Below are 20,897 nucleotides of genomic sequence, written 5' to 3'. Positions count from 1 at the left end.
CTGCTGCCTGTCATCGACACAATCACTCTGGATTAGCAGCAGAAAAATGGATGGATGGAAGTTACATACAGCAGTCGTTTCAACAGCATTTAGATCACTATGTATGAGTGCCAGAGCAAACATGCAGACTATTTACTTGAATAAGAGCAGCAATACAGCAAAATACTCAAGTGTCCAGCATTGAAAATGTCCCTTTAGTTATCTAACTATCAAAACCATATATAAACTCACATATATGACATTAATAGATTATTATTGACGTGGTGCTAATATTAGGTCTTTTATATACTGCAGGGTGGATTAATCTATAACAATGCATCATAATTTATAATCTCATGTTTTCTATGTAAAATCTTAATCCGTAGTCAATTATAACTAAAGCTGTCAAATACATCTCTCTGAAATGTGGTGGAGTAGAGGTATTCAGTAGAAAGAAATTGAAATACTACATATGAAATATAATGTTTGCAATTGAACCTAATGATTGAAGAAAATTCAGTTTTCATCCAAGTTCAGTAAAATGTTAACGTACACGTTGACACAGATCTGCTAATCACAGGAGATGTGTGTGTGTGTGTGTGTGTGTGTGTATTGTATAACAGGTGGTGAGGGGGCTGATTGTTATAATACAACATAAAAAAAATTAAAAAAAATTAAAAAACATAAAATTGACATAGTAACAGGTAACTTTATATGTTTTGCTGTTATTTCCTCATTTTCTTTTTACATCCATTACTGTCGTAATGCATTTCATTTTCAGACTGTTTTCAATCCAGTTTCACACGAATAAAGTCGGTTGAACTGAAACTTGAAATAGTCTGTTTGTGTGTGTGCGTGTGAGTGTATGTGTGTGTGTGTGAGTGTATGTAGAGGCCGAGAGGTAAAAAGTTGAAAAAGTTCTCACGAGAACTTTCCTCTCGAGTGTCTTTATTCAGGAAGCTGTGGCTTTGTCTTGCGTCTGCTCAGATCTCTTCATCAGCACAATGCATATCTTGCTATATATACTCAGTGTGTGTGTGTGTGTGTGTGTGTGTGTGTGTGTGTGTGTGTGTGTGTGTGTGTGTGTGTACTGTACGTTATGTCTGTGCTTGACAGTCAGTCATCCCACGTGTCAGGTGGCCCAGAAGGAAACCCCAAAGGAACTAAGGTCAGGCCCAGAGAGGTCAGGAAAAAGTCAAACAGTTTGGTTTCGTCAACAAATTTCAGCTCTCCCTACGCCCTTTCAACTGTCTGTCAACCACAGTCTACGCCATAAGCTTTCAGTTTTCTCTCAGGACAGCAGAAGCTGTGCTACTGCAACAAGTATGCAAAACAGTTTGACAAAACTGTGAAGTAAAAAGTTTTAAAGTTTTCTGCCGGCACTATCAAAGCTGATCTGAAACTAAAACCCACTCAATAAACTATATTCTCCCAAGGTTTGGTTTAAGTGTCTGGTGGTAATCAACAGCTCACTATACGTGGAAGAGTATCAGTGGATATCCTCAGGAACACCAGGGGTTGACACAAACAGACAAAAAGTCGTTTTGAATAAGAAAGTTTTATATTTATTAAAAGTTAATTCGATGAAAAGGAGTGGTAGGAATTCACAGAGGGAGGTAGAGCAGATTTTATAGGATGAGGGTTCAGCAGATTGTTCTTCATACTCCAGTTTCAGCTCAGATATCTGTTGACAGTCTGGTCCAAAGAGAGCTGCAGGGACGGCTCCTCCACTCCGCTGTAAGACACACGAATGCAGCATGAAACCAGGTATTAGTAATAATACTCTGAATTACACTAAACCTGCTACTACTATGGGATTTCCACTATAACACCTCAGAAGAGCGTCAGTGCAGTTAGGGTATGGGAGCCGATGCTGATGGTTTTACATGGTCTAATTCTATAAATATGACTGTTTTACATTCATTTGAACCACTTAACGTAGCAAAGTAGTGTTAGAAGTCAATTAATTGAGTATCGGAGTCACTCTACAGAAAATTAATTAGCAAACTATTTGAAAATCAATTAATAGCGAAAGTCAACTGATGGTTCCAGCCTCTCAAATGTGAAAACTTATAATCAAAAGATGAATCACTAATGAAAATAATCATTAGTCGGAGGAGCCCTAAAGCAATCCATAAGTTCCAAGCTTCATATCCTGCCATGGTTGCTGTAAATCACAGTATGGCATAAAATTCAGCTGTAAAAGTTACATTATTGTTATTATACTATTATATCACTGCCAAGGCAGTCGACTGCCAGAGACAAATGCAGAAGAGCAACAAAGGCTAATGAAGAAATTTACAAAAAGCAGCAAGTCCACCAAATTAAATGACAAAATCCACTGTTTGCTGGGAAAATAAATCCCTTCTATGATATAAAAAGGCTATGGTTAGGCTTTGGTTAAGATCATGGTTTGTGTTAAAACGACTACTTCGGTGGGGTTCGGCGAGTTTAGTCATCATGGTTATAACCATCACAAAAGGTGTTGCTTTTTCTTACGTGATGCAGGTTGTGGTTTGGCAGCTGACTCAAATCTTATGTCAACACCAACACCAAGTTTTCCAAGCAGTTCATGGTAACAACAAGACTAAGAGTGCACAGCCATGCTAGCAGCTCTGTGAGCCTGCGATTTCGGTACAGCAGTGCTTGGAGTTAAGCAAGCTAACACGCTCACAATGATGATGTTTGGCAGGTATAATGTTTACTATGTTCACCACCTTAGTTTAGCATGTTAGCATCCACGTCATATTGTTTGAACCATATTTATGAGAAGCTGAGAGGGAAAAACTGCTCAAGTCAGCCACCGACTTCTAATTCCAACAATATCTCTTACTTGGTGATAAAGACTCGGCTGCAAATGCAGCACTGCCAGCAGTTACATCAATCCAGTATTAACTATTACAAACAATTCTGCTAATTTTATACTATACTAGGAACTATACACTGTTTGTTTGTATCTGGTTTGACTTGCTATCAAACTGCTACGAATACATGGCACAACAAAACAAGCTAATTTAGGCTGTTTATCTGTTCTGACTGCAAGGTCTGCCGACATTGTGTGAATGCAGCATAAAAACAAAGTACAGCTAAGGCTGATGGGAATGCGTCACAGGTATTTGGCCACAAACCAAAGTATTGGACAGGTTACATTTTTGACCTAATGATTGTGCAATATGGAAAGTCAGGAATGTTAAAATTTCATGGGAATCCCATCTAGTAGAACATTTCCCTGAAATCCACAGACGTCAACGTCATGGTAACACTAGGGAAAAAACACAAATGTAAACATGCCTCATCCTCTGGGGACCAATGTGAATGTCTGTGTCAAATTTCATTTTAATCCATCAAATAGTTGTTAAGTTATTTCAGTCTGGACCAACATCATGGACCGACCGACAGACTGACCCCAGAGCTTCCAGCATGTTTAAACATAAAGGCAGCAAAATGTTTATTGTCATAGATTCACTGTATTGGGTTAGTTTCAAACTCCATAAGTACGTTTTCAAAGCATATTTAACTCAGATGACACACACACATACACATACAAACACACCTGAGAACATAGGTAACACAGAGGATGCAGAGCGGCTGGTGGGCACCGGGTCTGGACTTGGAGGGTCGGACACTGGGGATGACGGCGCTGTGACTCTCCACCCAGACGTATCCTCCACTTCTCACCAGCATCCTGTACTGACCGCTGACTGACTGACTCCTCAAACACACTGCAGAGAGAGAGAGAGAGAGAGAGAGAGAGAGAGAGAGAGAGAGACACACACACACATACACACAGAGGTGAAATCAGGTACAGCACATACAGATACGCAATGTGTGTGTGTGTGTGTGTGTGTGTGTGGGCATCAATACTCACAGTTCAGATGATTTTTGTTCAAACACTTTGTGTCCATTGTGTGACAGAGATCATAGAAGGAACGACCCAGCAGCTCCTGAGGAGAGTAACCTAAAAGCAAAGTCACTCTGCACAAACACAAAGCACAAAGCTGTAACAATATGACTTTATTTCACACTACTTGTTAAACGAGTCTTCAAACACGCCAGGAGGTTCTGAAATTGAATCAATAAAAGATCTGTGAAATACCAAGTGAACAAGTGAGTTTTTCTCATTCAGCAACAGCCACAAACAAGTTCAAGCTGCGCTGATATTATGCAGTCGTTGGTCTAAAAAAAAAAAAGAAAAAAGGGGAAGCTAAAAAGGGAACAAAGAAGCAGTTATAGTTCTGAATTGTTTTATCACGCTAAATTAACCCCTTAAAATCCATCCAAATCCATCTATATTTTACACTCTCAGTATAATATATTCTGTGTCAGCTTGATGTCAGCCAGATGTTTACACTGAGAGAAAATTCAACCTCAAGACTGTTTTTAATGGCCGCATCAGTCCATCGATTGGAAATATTCTTGATGTTTCATTTCATACACATTTATCACCAAGATTCAGCCTGACGTATTTGGTATCTCTTGAAACTTTGGGGTCTCCACTAGACTTTGAATTGATGTTGTTCTCTCTATATATAAATATACAGCATTGTACATAAGACTATTTGTAATGACATTTCTTGTAAGAACTTGTATTGAGAGTTCTTATTCATTAATCAAAACTATGAGAGACATTTTCTTTCCTTTAGAACCAAACAAGAAAGAGTCAAATTTTGAAAAGCATCTGAATTAAACTTCTTTTAATCACGTGGAAGTTAAACTGACTGTGTCCATCATAATAATGTAGTTGACACGGACACTTGAAATGAAAGTGTTGTTGTTTTTGTTCATTGGATGTTTGGAACCAGCGAAACAAATATCAGTGCAACACATGAGCATAATATGCAACAATGCAAAAATGAAATCACAACTCTTCCATATCAGCACATGCAAAACGACTCGATACGGTGTGCAGCTGCTCCTGTTTTACAGCCCAGCAGAGCGTGTTTCATAGGAACTTCTTTTTACTTTTATAAAAACACACTCTTACACCAGTATTTTAAGTAACATTAAGAGCAGGGTAACTACACTTCCACTAGCTGTTGCTCTACTCATTTAATATGAAATTATAGCAGATTCACAAGTACAAATAATGCAAGATAGTTGGTGTAAGAGCACAAAGGCTGTCCAATTCAATAAATACCAACTCACTTGTATGCAGTATGTGTGTGAGCGTGTGTGTGTGTGTGTGTACATTTGTGTAAATCACCTCTGGTCACAGTATGTGAACCTCATGTCCATGCTGTGCTGGCTGGTGAAGGTGTGTGTGCTGAGGAGTGTGTGTGAGAGGGGCAGAGGTTGGCAGGTTAGCAGCAGGCAGGAAACTGAAGAGGGAATGGCACACACCTGTGCTCGGCCCTGACAGTGCAGAACCTAAAACCACACAATATTATTTAAAGAGCAGCAAAGAAATATTACCAGAGACTTTTCGATGTGTCATGACGTTCATATTGTAAGTTTAAGGAAGAAGGACAAAAAAAGTCTGACTTTTTTTCAAGTGTTTCTGTTTCTCACCGACCTTCCACGTAGCTGATTTGAGGTTAGCACTTCTTCCTCTGTGAGTCAGAGCGCTTTTTATCCTCATGATAAAGTCCCTCTTTGCACCGCTCCAAACTTCCTCTGAAAAACAAGCAATTTACCCAAACTGAACAAGGACTCTTGATGCCACACACACACACACACACACACACGCACACACACACCCACACACCTGCCGTTAGCCGTAGATTTGCTCTGATTTCTTCGTGGTCACAGGGATGAGCAAACTCAAAAATATTGTGTCCCATCAACTCAGCCTGTCGGAAAACAAAAAGCATGCGTTCATCTTTAAATCTTGAATCCTACGTGTTCACCTGTGCATCATTCATATAGAAACATATGTGTGTGTGTTTGTGTGTGTGTACCTGTGCCAAACCCATGTATTTGCTGACGTTGTCAGACAGGTAGATCATGTCTCCCTCAGTGGACAACACCATCAGAAACCCCTCCAGGATCCTCAGGTACATGTTGGTCTCTTCCAAGGCCTCGACTGCCACCGTCTGTTTCTCCTCATCGTCACGTCCTCCGTCACGCTCTTGCTGCTCCTCTCCACCCTCCAACGCTTGTCCATGTTTTACTGTGTGACTGGTGTCTGCTTTTGTCCCAGCGTGTCCTGAAACAGCACAAGAAAAAAAGGGAAGAGAAGGATTTTATTGATTGTGTGATTACTCTGAATAAAAGTTAATTTCATGGTAAACTTTTATTCTGTTCTACATTTTCAGAATTTGCTTCAGTGGGAACTGTGAACAAAGGATGTGGTGTGCTTGTGATCAATCTGTATGTGTGAGTGTGTGTGTGTTTGTGTGTCTGTGTGTGTGCAGGTACTTCTCATGTTGTGGGCACCTAAACCTCTTTACAGATTTAGGGGGACTTGTCTTGCTTATGAGGACAAAAAGTAAGTTCCCATAACATAAATTGGTAGATATTAAGGTGAAGAAATGTTTCAGGCTAAGGGTAAGGTCAGGTGTAGATTAGGTTATAGGTCATAGGTTAAGGTAAAGTTAGAGTAAGTCCACAGGAAATGAATGTAAGATAATGTAACATCCTCTGAATTCATGAACACTTAACTGTGTGTGTTATTACTCATGTTATCAAGGACTTCCTCTATCAAACACTTATCTACAGACAGTTTAACTCAACCACTGTACTAACCACTATACACTGTTGCCCATAAAGTTGGAATAATTTTGTTTTCAGTTTAATTGTGGTTTAATTGTGGTTTAATTTTCATTGTGATATGTTCGGAAGAGATTGACCACTAAAGTTTTGAGAAGATATACACTTTATCTGTCAAGAATAAATCACATCACAATCATTTCATGGAAAGAGGTAAAAAATATTTTATTCCAACTTTACGAGCAACAACGTATATAATTTGGACACATATTTGTGGGATTTCCAAAAAACTGCAGAAGCAGCCGCCAACTCAGTATCTTTCTCCACATCTGCAACCAGCAATATCAAAAAAATATGTTTATAAAATGATTTTCAATTCAATTCAATTTTATTTGTATAGTGCCAATTCATAGCATACATTATAATCTCAAGGCACTTTACACGGCAAGGTCAAGACCTTGCAATATTGTAGAGGGAAACCCAACAGTTCCCTCAATGAGGAAGCACATGAGGAAAAAACTCCCTTTTAACAGGAGGAACAGAGCCGGACTCAGGCCGCGATCGAGAAAGAGTTTGGTGTCGGGATGTTAACTTACTTACATTGTGAATGTATTATTTAAAGTATAATTAAACTATTTGTTTTTAATTGGTATTCTATTATTTATCATTATTTGCATATAAATATTCTGGATGGAAAATTTCATATTTATGATGTATGTGAAATTTGGTCAGTGGCACAGGAAAGACTATCAAAAGTTACATTTCACAGCCACATGCCCAGAAACTGTGAAACAGAAAGTTTTCACTTCTGTCTCAACTCTTTCGATATATATAACCAGTTCTTTAAATGTGGCAAAATATACACAACATATATGAAAATACAGTGACATCATTCGCAGGTGTAAACACAGTTTCTGCCATATTTTTATCAGTGAAATACACTTTTTCCACTATTGATTATATTCGTTGCACGCACACGCCGAATATTGTGATCAGAGATGGTGTTAAATGTCCTTAATGTGTTTGACGACTTGTGTTACCTTTGAGCAGTGTGTGCATGCGTATGTAGCTGAGGGTGAGGCGAATGACAGAGGGCTTGTCCAGGTTAGCTCGGACCGAGGGCTGGAGAGGCAGGAGCTGAGACAAATCTCCGAACACATCTGACTCTACTCGGCGTCTCTTCCTGGCCGCCTCACGGCTGATCGCCCTGCAGAGGTCAAATGTCAGACAAAAAAAAACAACATAAAAAACAATGATTGAGAATAAGTAACGGATGTCACTGCAAAAAAACACTACTCCAGTAATACATGGATATTATAAAATATAAAATGATTTTAAGTTCAATAAAGTCATTACATACTGTAAATGCATTAGCAGAGACACTCAATAGACAGACAATAGGTAAAGGTGATATTACAGGGAATGGCAAACACTGTAACTCTGTATGGGCTAATTAGGGAAACACATTATCATAGCTACGAAACATACTTTCAGGTTTCTAAGGCGCCAGTGTTGCCTGTTAAAAAATGAAATATCTCCAAAACCATCAACTTTGCATGAACTTTTAACTGACACTGACTTTTTTGACATCATCTGAAAATATTGTCGCAAATTTCTTAACATGTAGGGAAGTGTGTAATAACTTCCTACTAAGATGGCGCTGATGAGTTAGGAAATTTCAATTTTTCATGCTTTTTAAATTTGCTTTTTACTTTTACTTTACGATTCTGATTTACTTGTATTTTTTTTTCCAGCGGGGCTATGTTACTTTTACTTTTTAAAAGGATTTGAGTAGTTCTGCCACCACCGATGAACTAACAGGGAAGGACAGCAGTGCACTGTGGTCACAAGTGTTGGTCAAGTGATCTAGATGCCAAGTGTGGTTACAGAACCATCTTTGGCCTCACCACATCACCGTAGTTACAGACCAAACCACCATAAACAAGTCAATTACACACATATATAAATATATTTTTAAAAAATACATTGATGAAAAAATACTGTCTGTGCACAAAGCAACATGCAGCTTTACCTTCTCTTCTCCTTGTCGGCTGTCATTGTATCCAACAGGTGTCTCTGTCCAGAGTCATGGTGAAAGAGATGTTCACAGCACAGCAGGGAATCTCCCCACAACAATTTACACCATCACAGGCAGTCTGATTAATCACCGAGGCAATTAGTGGCGCCAAATGTCGCAAGGCAAGTGGTCCCCCCCGCAGCACAGATGACTTGAACAGACTCCAGCAAGTGTCTTCTCTCCCCTCTGCATGTGCATCACCTCCAGGCCTCCAAAACTGAGCACAATGATAGGTCAGCTGGCCAGGAAAAGCATCACCTTCCCCTCCCCTTCTTCCCTCCCTCCACTCCACCCTCTCCTCTCTTCTGCTTCTTCGTCTTCTTCTTTCACACATACTTTAAAGCATCCCACAGATCTGTCTCTGTGCAGCAGCAGAAGAAGAAATAAATAAAAAGAAAAAAAAAAAGGAGGAAGGAAAGAAGACACGGAGGAGTCTGGGGGTGATGTAGACAGCTCAGTGTTTTATTGGAATCAGACCAGACAGGACTAGCCTGGCTGTTGCACTACATTTTGGCACAGAGTAAGATAGAAGTGTGACCAGGAACAGCCCTACCCCTGGGTGCACGAAGCTTCACTACACACCAACTCTACTGCACACAGAGCAACCAGCTCGCCTTCAGATCACTGTACAGTACACGCGACAACAGTCCTTCTCTGTGTGTGCATGTGTGTGTGTTTGTAAGAAAGAGAGTGAGAAGAGGAAGGAGGAGTCAAAGGAGGGAGTCTGTATGTGGTGCTTTGTGTGGGTGTATGTGTTTGAAATGAGAGGTAATTCAGCTGCTGGTTCTCCACATTTCTTTTCACCCGGCTGTAACAGACCTATAATATAGTTATAGTATTATACACAAAGGATTCCTCCAGATACACTTTACAATAATAATAATAATAATTATAATAATTATAATAAAAAAGAGAGAGAGCAATAAGAAAGAAAAGCCATTCTTGAAAAAAGCAAAAGTCTGAAAAGCAAGTGGTTTTGGCTGTGTGAGACAGCTGCTAGAGGTGGGAAAGGGGAATTGGTGCTTTGGAGGAGAGGGAGAAAGAAAGGGGGGCTGAAAACACTGATGGTAACTATAGAAACAGAAATGCTGAAGACAAAAAGTCACATGCCATCAGGAAAAAAAAAAAAAAATCACACATTCACACACGAAAATGTACATTCACGAAAAAAAAAAAAAAAAAAAACGCCCACAGGCCGGAGCATTCGCACCGGCGGGACGGATGTGGACTCTGAAACTAGCAGATGGATGAAGTAGCTGGAAATCGTGCTTTTCACTGCTACACAGGCCGCCTGTAACACTCTGCTCCACATAATTAGTTCAATAGCCTGTAACTTATAAGCTCGACATTCACTTTGTATACACAAGACAGGAGGACAGATGAGAGGAAGATTTCAATCATCCACAACCCCAAAAAAAAAAAAAAAATTAACACATTTTGAGGAAAAAACAAAACAAAAATAACACATGAACAAACAAAACCATAAAATATATAGATAGTCAGGGTATTGCACAAAAGGGTATTTGGCCCTAACTGGTCCACAATAAGGACAGTAATAACACAGGTAGGGTGCTTGTCCATGCGCCACGACTCTCCTTTACTAGCAGACAATACCAACACAATACAGCCACTCAACACAGGCTATATACAGGCCTCTGCACCCAGCACCCACAGTCCACATGTATACAGGTGCTGGGGGAGAGAAGCAATGTAAGTGTGTGTATATTTGTGTGTGTGTGTGTGTGTGTGTGTGTGTGTGTGTGTTTGGTTGTCGGAGCATATGCAGTGAGCCTGTAGGTATGTGAGAGCGTGTACAAATTTGGGATTGTAGTTTGTGTGTGTGTGTGTGTGTGAATCAGCATTAAAAGTGTGCAGATGGGAATGTGTGTGAGAGCATGTGCAGGTGTGTATATTCATATTTATATTCATATTCATACTAATATTCATATTCATAATAAACCCAGGCAACAAGAACAACACAATGCAAGTAAAGAATATTCCAAAAGTAACAACAACCAATAGCTTCAAAGTAAAGGAGTGACCGTGTGTGTGTGTGTGTATGTGTGTGTGTGTGCGTGTGTGTGTTGTAACGGGATCTATGGTTCTACACATGTATGAGTGTCAGCATGTGTGTGTACGTGAGTGCCAGGTTTAGTGTTATAGTATCAGTGTGTGTGTGTGTGTGTCTGTGTGTGTGTGTGTGTGTGTGTGTGTGTGTGTGTGTGTGTGTGTGTGTGTGTGTGTGTGTTAGGTCTGTGTCTCCTCGGGGGCGCAGTAGGAGAAGTCCTTGAACTCATCCTGGTTAATCTGTCGGATTATGGCCTCGTCCGTGGGCGTCAACACGGGGTCTTCCTTAGTGAAGTCCTGGTCAAAGTTATTCACATCTCGCTTGGTCTTCTGCAGAGGCGCACACACACACACACACACACACACACACACACACACACACACACACACACGGAAGTCAGAGGAAGAACTCCACTACAATCTAGTGCTATGAAAGTGATATAAGAGCGACACCTTCTGACCACTGAGAATTACTTTCTGTTTCGTATGTGATTGTGTGTGAAGATAACACAAACCTGTGCATACGCACAGGTGCAGGTAGTTCCTACTCAAAGAGCACTGAGATTCAACACCCAGCTCTGCTCAGGCCACTAGAAAATGCTCAAATGAATAAATAATAAAATAAAAACAACAGGAAAATGACTTTGGTTGAATTCCTGGGACTCAGTATTCTACTGTGAGTAGATGGGGCTCATTAAATGATCAAAAAGTGTGTAATTGAATTAAAATCATTAGACCATTTCAAGACCACACTTATATAAAAGTATTTTATCTTATTTTACTCATTGATTCTGGCACCTGATTAGCAGCTTATTTGCATTTTTTCTCTTTCTTTTTCTATCATCAGAAATGTTTTGTGAGCTTGTTCTGGCCACAAGAGGACCTCGTTTCACAGCAAACTGCAGAGTGATCTTGCAGCAACTTATGGATTTGTGGAAAACAAAAAAATCCCAGTGGTTTTATAGGGATGTAAAGTGTTAGTGTGTGCTTGAGTACGTGTGAGTAATATGTGTGTGTTTCTTACAATTCGGGGTTTAAAGGGTGGTTTGACTTTTCTCTGCTCCAGCAGGACCCAGTCGATCTCTCTGAAGAAGGGATGGGTCTTGATGGCCTCCTCACAGCCCTGGCTCACCACGCAGCCCAGACGCTTGGCTGGGTTCTTGGTCATGAACTGCACACAAACACACACACACAAACAGCACACACTTTTGACTTGGAATTTGTACTGTCTGAAAACCAGCCAACCTTTAAAAAAAAGAAGCTGTGGTTTCATCCATAAAACGACGAGGACAGAAACAGAACGAAGGGCTGAGCAAAAAGCATTTGAGTGCTAATAATAGAGCTGAGGCATTAATGGCTCTGTGACTGGTACAAACTAAGAGGGGTAGTGGCAGAGTGATGAAGCAAAGTGCTGGTGTTATTTACTGAGACTGAAAGCTGTGTTTGCTTTTGTTCTGCTGTCTGTTCATTGTTGTGAGAGCACTTTGTGATCTACTGCGGTTTTATGATTGCATTGTTATCACTTTAACCTCTGACTGAATTTTTTTTCAATTTTCAGTGGCAGAGAAACGAGCTGTGTAACACCTTTGCGATAAGTGCACTTTGAATGAGTTTGATTTGCACGTGTGCAGCTCTGAGAAAAGAAACATGAATGACAGAGTGATCATAAAAAAAAAAAAAAAAAAAAACATGGGAGAAAAAACACCAAAAAATGTTTTCTTGAAGTTTTGGAGATTACAGACATTCATTTCATAATGCAGCATGGTGATCTGCGGGTGAATGTCATATCAAGCTCTGCTTCTAAAGATCATGTTTTCATCTTTATCAGGTCATTTTTATACACTTCCTGTTTAATTTGGTATCACTAACTTGTTTCAGATTCACTTCCTGTGCTCGAGACCGGCTGCCCAGGCCTAATGTGTTACACCTGTGTCTCACTGTCTCCCCTCTCCTAGTGCATTTAGTCGGTGTTTTCCCGTCCCTTGGTGCCAGTTTGTCGTCTTCCTCAGTTTTATTGTGTTTGACCTCAGCTCAGTTATTGACCTCGCCTCAGTCTGCTCCCTTGAATCAGTCTGCCTTGTACCTGTGTACTGAGTGATTCCTGAAAAAAAACCCTGGCCTGAGTCGTGCTTTTGAGTCCTTGCCTTTGTGGTTCTCAGTTAATGACAGTGAAAAGCTGGCCAGGATCTAGGCTAAAATCTGGCTGCATCTGGCTGAGAAGTGAGCTGTTTAAAAATCTATTGTACACAAAAATGTTGTTTCTAAAGCACTTAAAAACGACTGCATTACAACATCAAAGTCAAGCTTTTTAAATTCTGTTGAACGAGTTAAACAGTTTGTGGCTTTCATGTGTTATCATAACATTTGACTCATTTCTCAAAAATGGTCATTCAACAAACCTCATTGCTGTTCTGAAGGTGTTTCCAGAGTCCTCGCAGACACTCCCAACCATCTGAATGTAAAAATACTCCGTCCACCGGTGTATTTTAAGAATATTTAATGGTAACACATGAGAGGCACAAACTGGGGCTGTATGCAACTAAAATATTTTCTAAACACTTTTCAACCAAATTCAGTTTTAACTTCTTTTGACCAAATCAGCACTTACTGTGGATTCTGTCCACAGACCTTCTCACTGGAAGGTTTCGTATGTTTAGTAATGAGAAGTCTGAAGAAAACCTAAACAAGTCATACAGTACATGATCTGAGCTACTCAATTAAATTATACTAAAATGAAACTATTCTTCAGTTTATCATGGACGCCTTCAAGCACCAGCAAGAAGAAGAAGATGCGATTCACTCTTAAAGAGAATCCAATAGCTCTTCAAACTCTCATAATCAAATAAAAGAAGTTAGAGGAGGTTTGTCTCCGGTGGAGAGACGACACGTACCGCTCGAAGGATAGAAACCGCCTCTTTGCTGAGCCACACGGGGTAAAGGACGTCGTCATGGAGAATCGACTCAAACAAGTCGTCTTCATTATCGGCTTCAAACGGAGGCTGTCCGGCCATCATTTCATACATCAGCACCCCGAGGGCCCACCAGTCCACAGAGGCTCCATACTCCAGCTCCTGCAGGATCTGAATTCAACAACATGGCGCAGATCAACATGACGGACAGATGGTATTGGAACAGCGTTTTCATGTCTGTTGCAGCTTTATGGAAGTGCGATGCTAAGTTGCTGAAGCGTTCTAAATAAAGCATCTTTGCCTCAACACTGTACTGTAGGTGCGGGACTAAATTAAGTAAAGTAAATTAAATTGATTACCATTCCAACACAATGCAGTGTAAAAATCAGAGCAACGTGTGGCAGAAATATATATCAAACAAGGGATATTCAGCTCACTTCAGGGGCAATGTAGTCAGGCGTGCCACAGAAGGTGGTGGTGGTCACTCCGTTCATGATGCCCTCTTTGCACATGCCGAAGTCCGCCAGCTTACAGTGTCCCTCTGCATCCAACAGGATGTTATCCAGCTTCAGATCCCTGAGAGAGAGAGGGAGGGAATTAGCACCATCTGTTTCCTCAACATTTGGGCTCACTGGGAAAAGTGAGCATGCAATGTAAAAAACAAACACAACAAAACAAAACATGTGAATCACCATGTAATGCAATTCAGGTGTGAAACATACCTTCTGGTATGTTCCTTATAACTGAATCTTTTATGAAGATCCCTAATAGTTAATTCTCTGGCTTCTCTTGAATCTATTAGATATTTCTGAACAGACAGTTTACAGAGTCTTTGGTTGAAAAACATAAAAATAAAAGAGGTACCTGTAGATGACCCCATTACGGTGCAGGAACATGAGGGCTGAGGTCACTTCAGCAGCGTAGAAACGAGAGCGAGGCTCATCAAACTTCCTGGATCGCTGAATCTGGAACATCAGGTCTCCTCCGTTCACGTACTCCATTACAAAGAACAAACGGTCCTGCACAGAGAGAAAGACAGACGGGCATGAGACTGAGAAAATGGAGATGAGCAAGCAAATCTGAATGTGTGTGTGTGTGTGTGTGTGTGTGTGTGTTGTCTGGCAAGTCCTACCCGTGTCTGGAAGCAGCAGTAGAGCTGGGTGAGGTAGGGGTGTCGGCGGGCGAGGGCCAGGATGCGCTTCTCGGTCATGGTGCAGTCCACGTCGTCGTCCTGCAGGATGACGTCCTTCTTCAAGACTTTGACAGCGTAGACTTCCTCCGTCCCCTTCAGCTCCGCCAACATCACCTGGGAGAGGGAGGAGGATGGAGGTGGAGGTGAAAAACCAAAATACTGAGTGAATTCCTTATTTATGAATTCATATCAATACAGTCTCTTCTTGCTTGTTTTTCGTTTTCGTACTGAAAAAGCTGCAAAGATGCAAAAGTTATATACAGTATATGTCACAATTGAAATGTTTTGTGTTTGGTTAGGAAACAAAAACAACTGCTGCCTTATAATGTAATGTATATGTGACCTGGTCTATTCCAGGCAATTATGAATAATGGTGAACAGGGTGTTAAAAGAACAAAAAAAACAAAAACAGTTTTAATTATAAACTTAATGAGCAGTAAACAAATAAACATCCCCATCAAACGCCTCCTCTCTGCAATCGCACCTTGCCGAAGCTGCCTTTGCCGAGAACCTTGATAAAGTTGAAGTCCTTGAGGCTTCTCCTCTGGCTCTGTCCGTTCTCCCTGCCTGCCGAGGAGGAGGACGAGGAGGAAGAGGAGGTGGTGGAGGAGGAGGAAGAGGAGGAGGAGGAGGTGGAGTGCTGGGGTCCCTGCTGGTCGAGTGACAGCGAGTCCTGCAGGCGATCTAACTGTGCCAAGTCTGTGGGTGTCATCGGAAAAGCGGATCAGACATCAGTGAAAACAGGCTGACTGCCTTTTTTTTCCCCCTGGCGCTGCTTGGCTCGTCGTGCAAAAAAAAAAAAAAAAAGGGCGATTACTCATGATTTGTTACCAATTACTTTTCAATAAACTTTCAAAAATGATGATCACATCCTCTGTTAAAACCTGGGATGGCTCAGTTAAAGTATCTCTGAGCATGGTGATTAAATAGCTGCAGTGACCGCTGTTGTCATCATCATCGCTTGGCTCGATTAAAACAAAAATGGGAAGAGAGAGTCAACTTTTATTTCTCAGCTCACAAAGTGTGAGAGAATGATGACTAAGTAACAAATGGTGGTGGGCGGTGGGGGATAATTCTTAGATATTTCATGTTTAGTCTTATATCTAAGAGGGCAATAACACATTTAAGTACTTATTTTTTAAAAGGAGCAACAATATTATTACTGAAATCAAATTACTGCCTCTCGCTGGTAAAATTAACACATTAAAACCACATGCTGCTAAGAACGCATCTCGAAGGGCTTTGAAATGTCTGCGTGTTTGTGTCAAATCTGTGTTTTCTGATGTGCGTGTGTGTTGTGTTCGGCGTTACCCTGCTGTGAGGGGGAGGTGGGGACAGCTGGCTGGCTGAAGCTGTTCTCCTCAGTCTGAGAGAGCTCAGGAGGAGACTGGGGAGGGTCCTGCCCTGAAGTCAACTGGAGAGAGAAAGAGACAACATGACCGTTCCTTTGGGCTGACCTCTTAAAAACCAGAATCTCAGTTTCTTAGTTCAAGCGTGTGAATTTATTCCACAAAATACAAAAATACACAAAATCAAACCTTGAATGCTCTGAACATTGTTTCACACAGTTTCCCTTGTTGCAATAATTTCTTTAAAAAAGTTTGGAGGCACTTTGAGCTTCCTAAATAGTTCGATGAGTTAGATTGCTACCACTCTCATGTCTGTACAGTGAATACAAATCTAGCACTAGCTGCTAAGTTAGCTTATCTTAGCACAAAGACTGCAAACAGGGGGAAACAGCTAGCGTAACTAGATAGCACCTCATATACATATACCCCTTGTAAAAACAAAACGTACATTTTACAAGTTTTACCTTTACAAAATGTAACTTTTACACTTATTATGCAAACAAGACACAACATGTTAATTAGCTAGCTTCATAGGTGTTGGTTGGCAGATGTAGTTATCTTTGGACAGAGAATAGCTAGCTGTTTCTTATGCTAATCTAAGCTAATTGGCAGCTAACAAGTATAGCCTACAGACAAGAGAGTGGTATCAATCTTTTTCTTGGTGGATTTCCAAAAATGTCTAATTATTCTTTTAATACTTTTATAAGGTAAAATACCATCATCTCATGTCACAATTAACAAACTACCTAAAAGAAAAAGTTTCCTTTATTCAGTTGTGCTATCAAAGCAAAGACACTAATATATTCTAATAAAGGTTAGCTTGGTGTGAAAGAAACGTGCAACTTCTGTCTTATTATTCCAACCTTATGGACACATCACATTATGTTGTCTCCAACTTTTTTTTTTTACATCTTTTGTGAAGAATTAACTTCATTTACAGAGAAACTGCAGAAAGAAAGAATGTACAGCCCAGCAGGCTCAGTTTCCAGTGTCTAGACAGGAGTTTCTCCTTATTCCAGGCACAAAGGATGAAAAAGTATCAGTAAAAATATTCAAAACCATCTGTATATGTAACGAAAAGAACTTAAAACCAATTTTAAAAAAAGGACCAAATCCCCCTTCAAATGCAGAATCAAATTTGACAGGTACAGCCCTTAACTTCCATGTTTCAAAATATTGAAATTAAACCTTATTAATGCAAATATCTTTATTAGCTAGGGACCAAACATGCAGCGCCACAGTGAGAATGATTGGTTACCTTCCTCCTGCGCTGTGCAGTGTTGGAGATCTTGTCAGGCGTGACTCCCAGGTCCGACAGGACCTTAGCGATTCCTCGGGCGTCCACACCACAGTTAGGAGCTACATTGGTCTCACACCGCCTGTGCACATTCATCTTACACACTGCAGCAAACACACATGAAAAGGTTCAGCTGAAACCTATGAAGGCATTCTGACTCACACATGGGACATTTTTAAAGGCAGCAAACTGTGCTGGAAGGCCATCAATACACTGTAGAGAATAAAACCAAACGGCTTGCTCACGGTATTTTACTTTGGAGTTACATGTTTTAGGAAAAGGAAAGAAAAGGTTTTTATTGAGCGAAACCTTAAAAGCACCATGATGCCACTGAAAGGTATCAAAGTACAGGATCAATGCAGTAGACATCATCTTGGGATGCTACAACTGATTTTTTTTTCATTATCAATCAATCTGTCAATTATTTTCTGGTATAATTGCTTAGTCTATAAAATGTCATATAATGGTGAAATCCCAAGAAGTTCTCAAAATGCTAAAATTTCACCGACTTTCTTCTAAATCTGTTGACATGTTTTTCTCACGTTCTGCTTATTAAAGAAAAAGTAGAACCAGACACGTATCCTCCTTTGCAAATATATAAATGCGTGTGTTGCCAGTTATTATTAAACAGCTATAATGAACTGAAAGTGCTCTAAAAAAAAAAAAAAACATTCATGGACATTTTAATTTTTTTCTTTACAGACTTTATGCACATATTAGAAATGTTATCACGTCTTCCCCTTGTTCTCACATTGTAAATTCCAAACTGTACATGAACTCACCTTTGCACTGCAGGCCCTGCCTCATGAGGCCCCAGAGCAGGGAGCCACAGTGGTCGCAGAAGGTGGGGACCTTGTAGTTGTGGATACTGAACTTATGGGGCATGTTAACACTGAACCGCTGTGAACCCACCTACAGAGGGAGACACACACACACACACACAAACACACAGACAGTGTTATAAAGAGGTCACTGTTGCATTATCGGAGGAATAATGCATGTGGCTCAAGTGCTAGTACAAAGTGTACACATGTAACCTTAAGTAACCCAGATTTATTTACTAAAGGCCTGAATGGTGAGTCTGTTCATGTTCAGTCTTGTCTATATGTGTGTGTTCATGTCTATACGTGAGTTTGATATTTAATCAAGTGTTTATCAACAAATAATGTTAAAGAGGATTAAAGACGTTTTTACATACAAAGTCTATGTGCATTTAGATGGTTGCATTAAATGTGTGTGTGTGTGTGTGTGTGTGTGTGTGTGTGTGTGTGTGTGTGTGTGTGTCTACCTCCTCCGGTGTGTCCTCCTGCTTTTTCATCCCGGCACACTTGGTGATGATGAGCTCATGACAGCGCTTGTGGACGACACACGTACACACTGGAAAACGAAGCATCAAAACTGATTCACAAACATGATAAATTCAGTCAAATAATGTTTACAAGACAACTTTTCTTTTTATTTCCTAGAAGAGAAGAATAAAAGGAGTAATTTTATGTTCGCATGATTCTGAAGCAATACTGTTGGACCTAGTGATGCCTTGGTCCAATGCACTGATTCAGTATCCGTGCCAATACTGACCTTATTAAAGGGGTCGAGTGTTGGGACCAAATGGGACTGATCCACTTTAAATGTCGATATAAAAATGTTTCAGTTTCAGAATCATTCATGTCTGCGAAATGTAAATTATGTCCTATGAAATGCATGAATTAAACTGGGGGGAAATAATGACATAGATCGGTCTTCCATGAAATCCAAAACTAGCTGAATTATTAATATTTTTATATTATTATATATATATTACAGCCATAACAGAGGAAGCACAACCTACTCGCCAGACTAAACATTAATATTGGATGATTCTGCAAAACCCTGGATTACTTCCAATGCTAATGTTTTTAATTCATTATTTCTATGATATCCTACAATGTGATTAAAGTGTGGTTAAGGTAACACAGTGTGTACTGAGCGCAGAACATTAGCAGAACAGCAGCAGCCACTTTGGGCCTCCGCCTGCATCTACACAGGATGCATTCAAGCACGGTACTGCTGCGTGTTTTGGCAACATTCAGAGTCTAATACACAATCACAGTAGATACAGACAAAGAAAAAAAAAATAGAAATAAAAAAAATATGTTTTGTAGCAGATAAATCTGCTTATGCTTGGGGTGCAAGTATTGTTTCCATGTGTATTAGTGAAATGTGTGACAATGAACACTGGAAGAAATGATCTCATGTCGCAAAATGCAGTTTGCATGTAAGAAATTTGGTGAAATGGGACCCTGTTCCCTCAGACATGCGGCTGAAAAACCTCCTGTGTAGACAAGCATTTAGATAACTAAAATTACTCGGCTGGTTAATGTCTGGGAAATATCTCTGTCATGGTTAAATATTTAAAACAACCAACATTATCTGTTGGTTTGAGACAGGATGTGGACCCTAATCTCCAGAGTTTAAGCTGAATCCATTAGACAACCACCCACCACACCCTCACCTTTTCCCACGCTATCTAAGCAGCACAACTTCCTGCATCTGCACAGAACGTTTGCACAGTACTGTACACCATGTTCTGCAGAATCATCCAATTTGATTCTAATTCCAATAGCAATAAAGTACCTCAACAGGTCAGTTAAGTAACACTTTCCTTTCCAGCATAATTTTTAGGGTGAAGAAAACTGAAGAAAAAGCAATAGGACAACATACAACTGAAACTATGCTCATGAGCATTTTTAATCCTACTAATATATTATGTGGATTTGGTGTAATGCAGTTCATCAGTGGCTCTGTGGTGGCTTGCATCCAAATCACAGCTGTCTTTCAGCAACATGTAATCCCTCGTGTGTTCTCATGCTTAAATAATAAATGATGTGCAATGTTACTTGAGAAATTGGAATCGGCCAGAGAAAAGTACTCACCCTGACACTGGTATCCCTGCTTCCCCAGCACGCCCCTATCAGATCACACACAGAGGAGACAGTGTTTCAGCCAGGTTAGTTAAGGAAACATAACAGCAAGTAAGTAAGGCCAGACAAATGTGTGTGTGTGAGTGTGTGTGTGTTTCCTACCAGATAAAATCTCTGCAATGTGAGCAGTAGGTTGGTTGTCTCAGGTAGGTGGCCATGAATTTGTGTCCGTTGACTTGATGGACGCGTCTTCGGACGGCGCCCTGTCGCCGGCGGGGGCCGATCCTCTCTCGAAACACTCGCTCCTCATTGTCATTGGTTCCTGAGGCTGTCGAGTGAACAGACAGGAGTTCATCAGTAAAAATGAACTGAACTAAACTAAGTAAGTTTCAAAAGAGGATTCACACACATCTGAGTGCGACGGATGTTTTCTCGTGCCCATCGATTGTATTTCCTGAGACGTTTTGTACAAATAAGGA

At 40.4% G+C, this 20,897-nt stretch overlaps 2 protein-coding genes across 2 annotated transcripts in view; both read right to left on the bottom strand.

The window, feature by feature from the left end:
* Positions 1–1,531: 1,531 nt before the first annotated feature.
* epas1a (endothelial PAS domain protein 1a) lies at positions 1,532–8,901 on the bottom strand. Its single transcript, XM_056366181.1, has 9 exons — positions 8,660–8,901; positions 7,668–7,834; positions 5,877–6,124; positions 5,684–5,768; positions 5,492–5,592; positions 5,183–5,346; positions 3,848–3,954; positions 3,533–3,701; positions 1,532–1,714 (listed from the first exon to the last, which is right to left on the bottom strand). Exons 1-9 carry the CDS (start codon positions 8,683–8,685, stop codon positions 1,651–1,653), a joined length of 1,131 nt encoding a protein of 376 aa, XP_056222156.1. The 5' UTR covers positions 8,686–8,901; the 3' UTR covers positions 1,532–1,650.
* A 244-nt stretch (positions 8,902–9,145) lies between these two features.
* The window catches only part of prkcea (protein kinase C, epsilon a), a 33,768-nt gene continuing 22,016 nt past the window's right edge, over positions 9,146–20,897 (bottom strand). Inside the window, exons 3-15 of the mRNA XM_056366180.1 lie at positions 20,581–20,746; positions 20,431–20,465; positions 18,807–18,895; positions 18,301–18,430; positions 17,480–17,622; positions 16,184–16,286; positions 15,357–15,571; positions 14,813–14,986; positions 14,545–14,699; positions 14,118–14,256; positions 13,663–13,851; positions 11,796–11,942; positions 9,146–11,101 (exon numbers count right to left, since the gene is read on the bottom strand). Coding sequence (XP_056222155.1) covers positions 10,952–11,101; positions 11,796–11,942; positions 13,663–13,851; positions 14,118–14,256; positions 14,545–14,699; positions 14,813–14,986; positions 15,357–15,571; positions 16,184–16,286; positions 17,480–17,622; positions 18,301–18,430; positions 18,807–18,895; positions 20,431–20,465; positions 20,581–20,746 — 1,835 coding nt within the window. The 3' untranslated portion in view covers positions 9,146–10,951. The remainder of the gene's footprint in view (positions 11,102–11,795; positions 11,943–13,662; positions 13,852–14,117; positions 14,257–14,544; positions 14,700–14,812; positions 14,987–15,356; positions 15,572–16,183; positions 16,287–17,479; positions 17,623–18,300; positions 18,431–18,806; positions 18,896–20,430; positions 20,466–20,580; positions 20,747–20,897) is intronic.

Source organism: Seriola aureovittata, chromosome 21 (genome assembly GCF_021018895.1).
Source record: "Seriola aureovittata isolate HTS-2021-v1 ecotype China chromosome 21, ASM2101889v1, whole genome shotgun sequence".
NCBI classification, from domain to species: Eukaryota; Metazoa; Chordata; class Actinopteri; order Carangiformes; family Carangidae; genus Seriola; species Seriola aureovittata.
The sequence above is the reverse complement of the archived record's forward strand: the minus strand, read 5'-3'. Positions and strand labels throughout refer to the sequence as shown.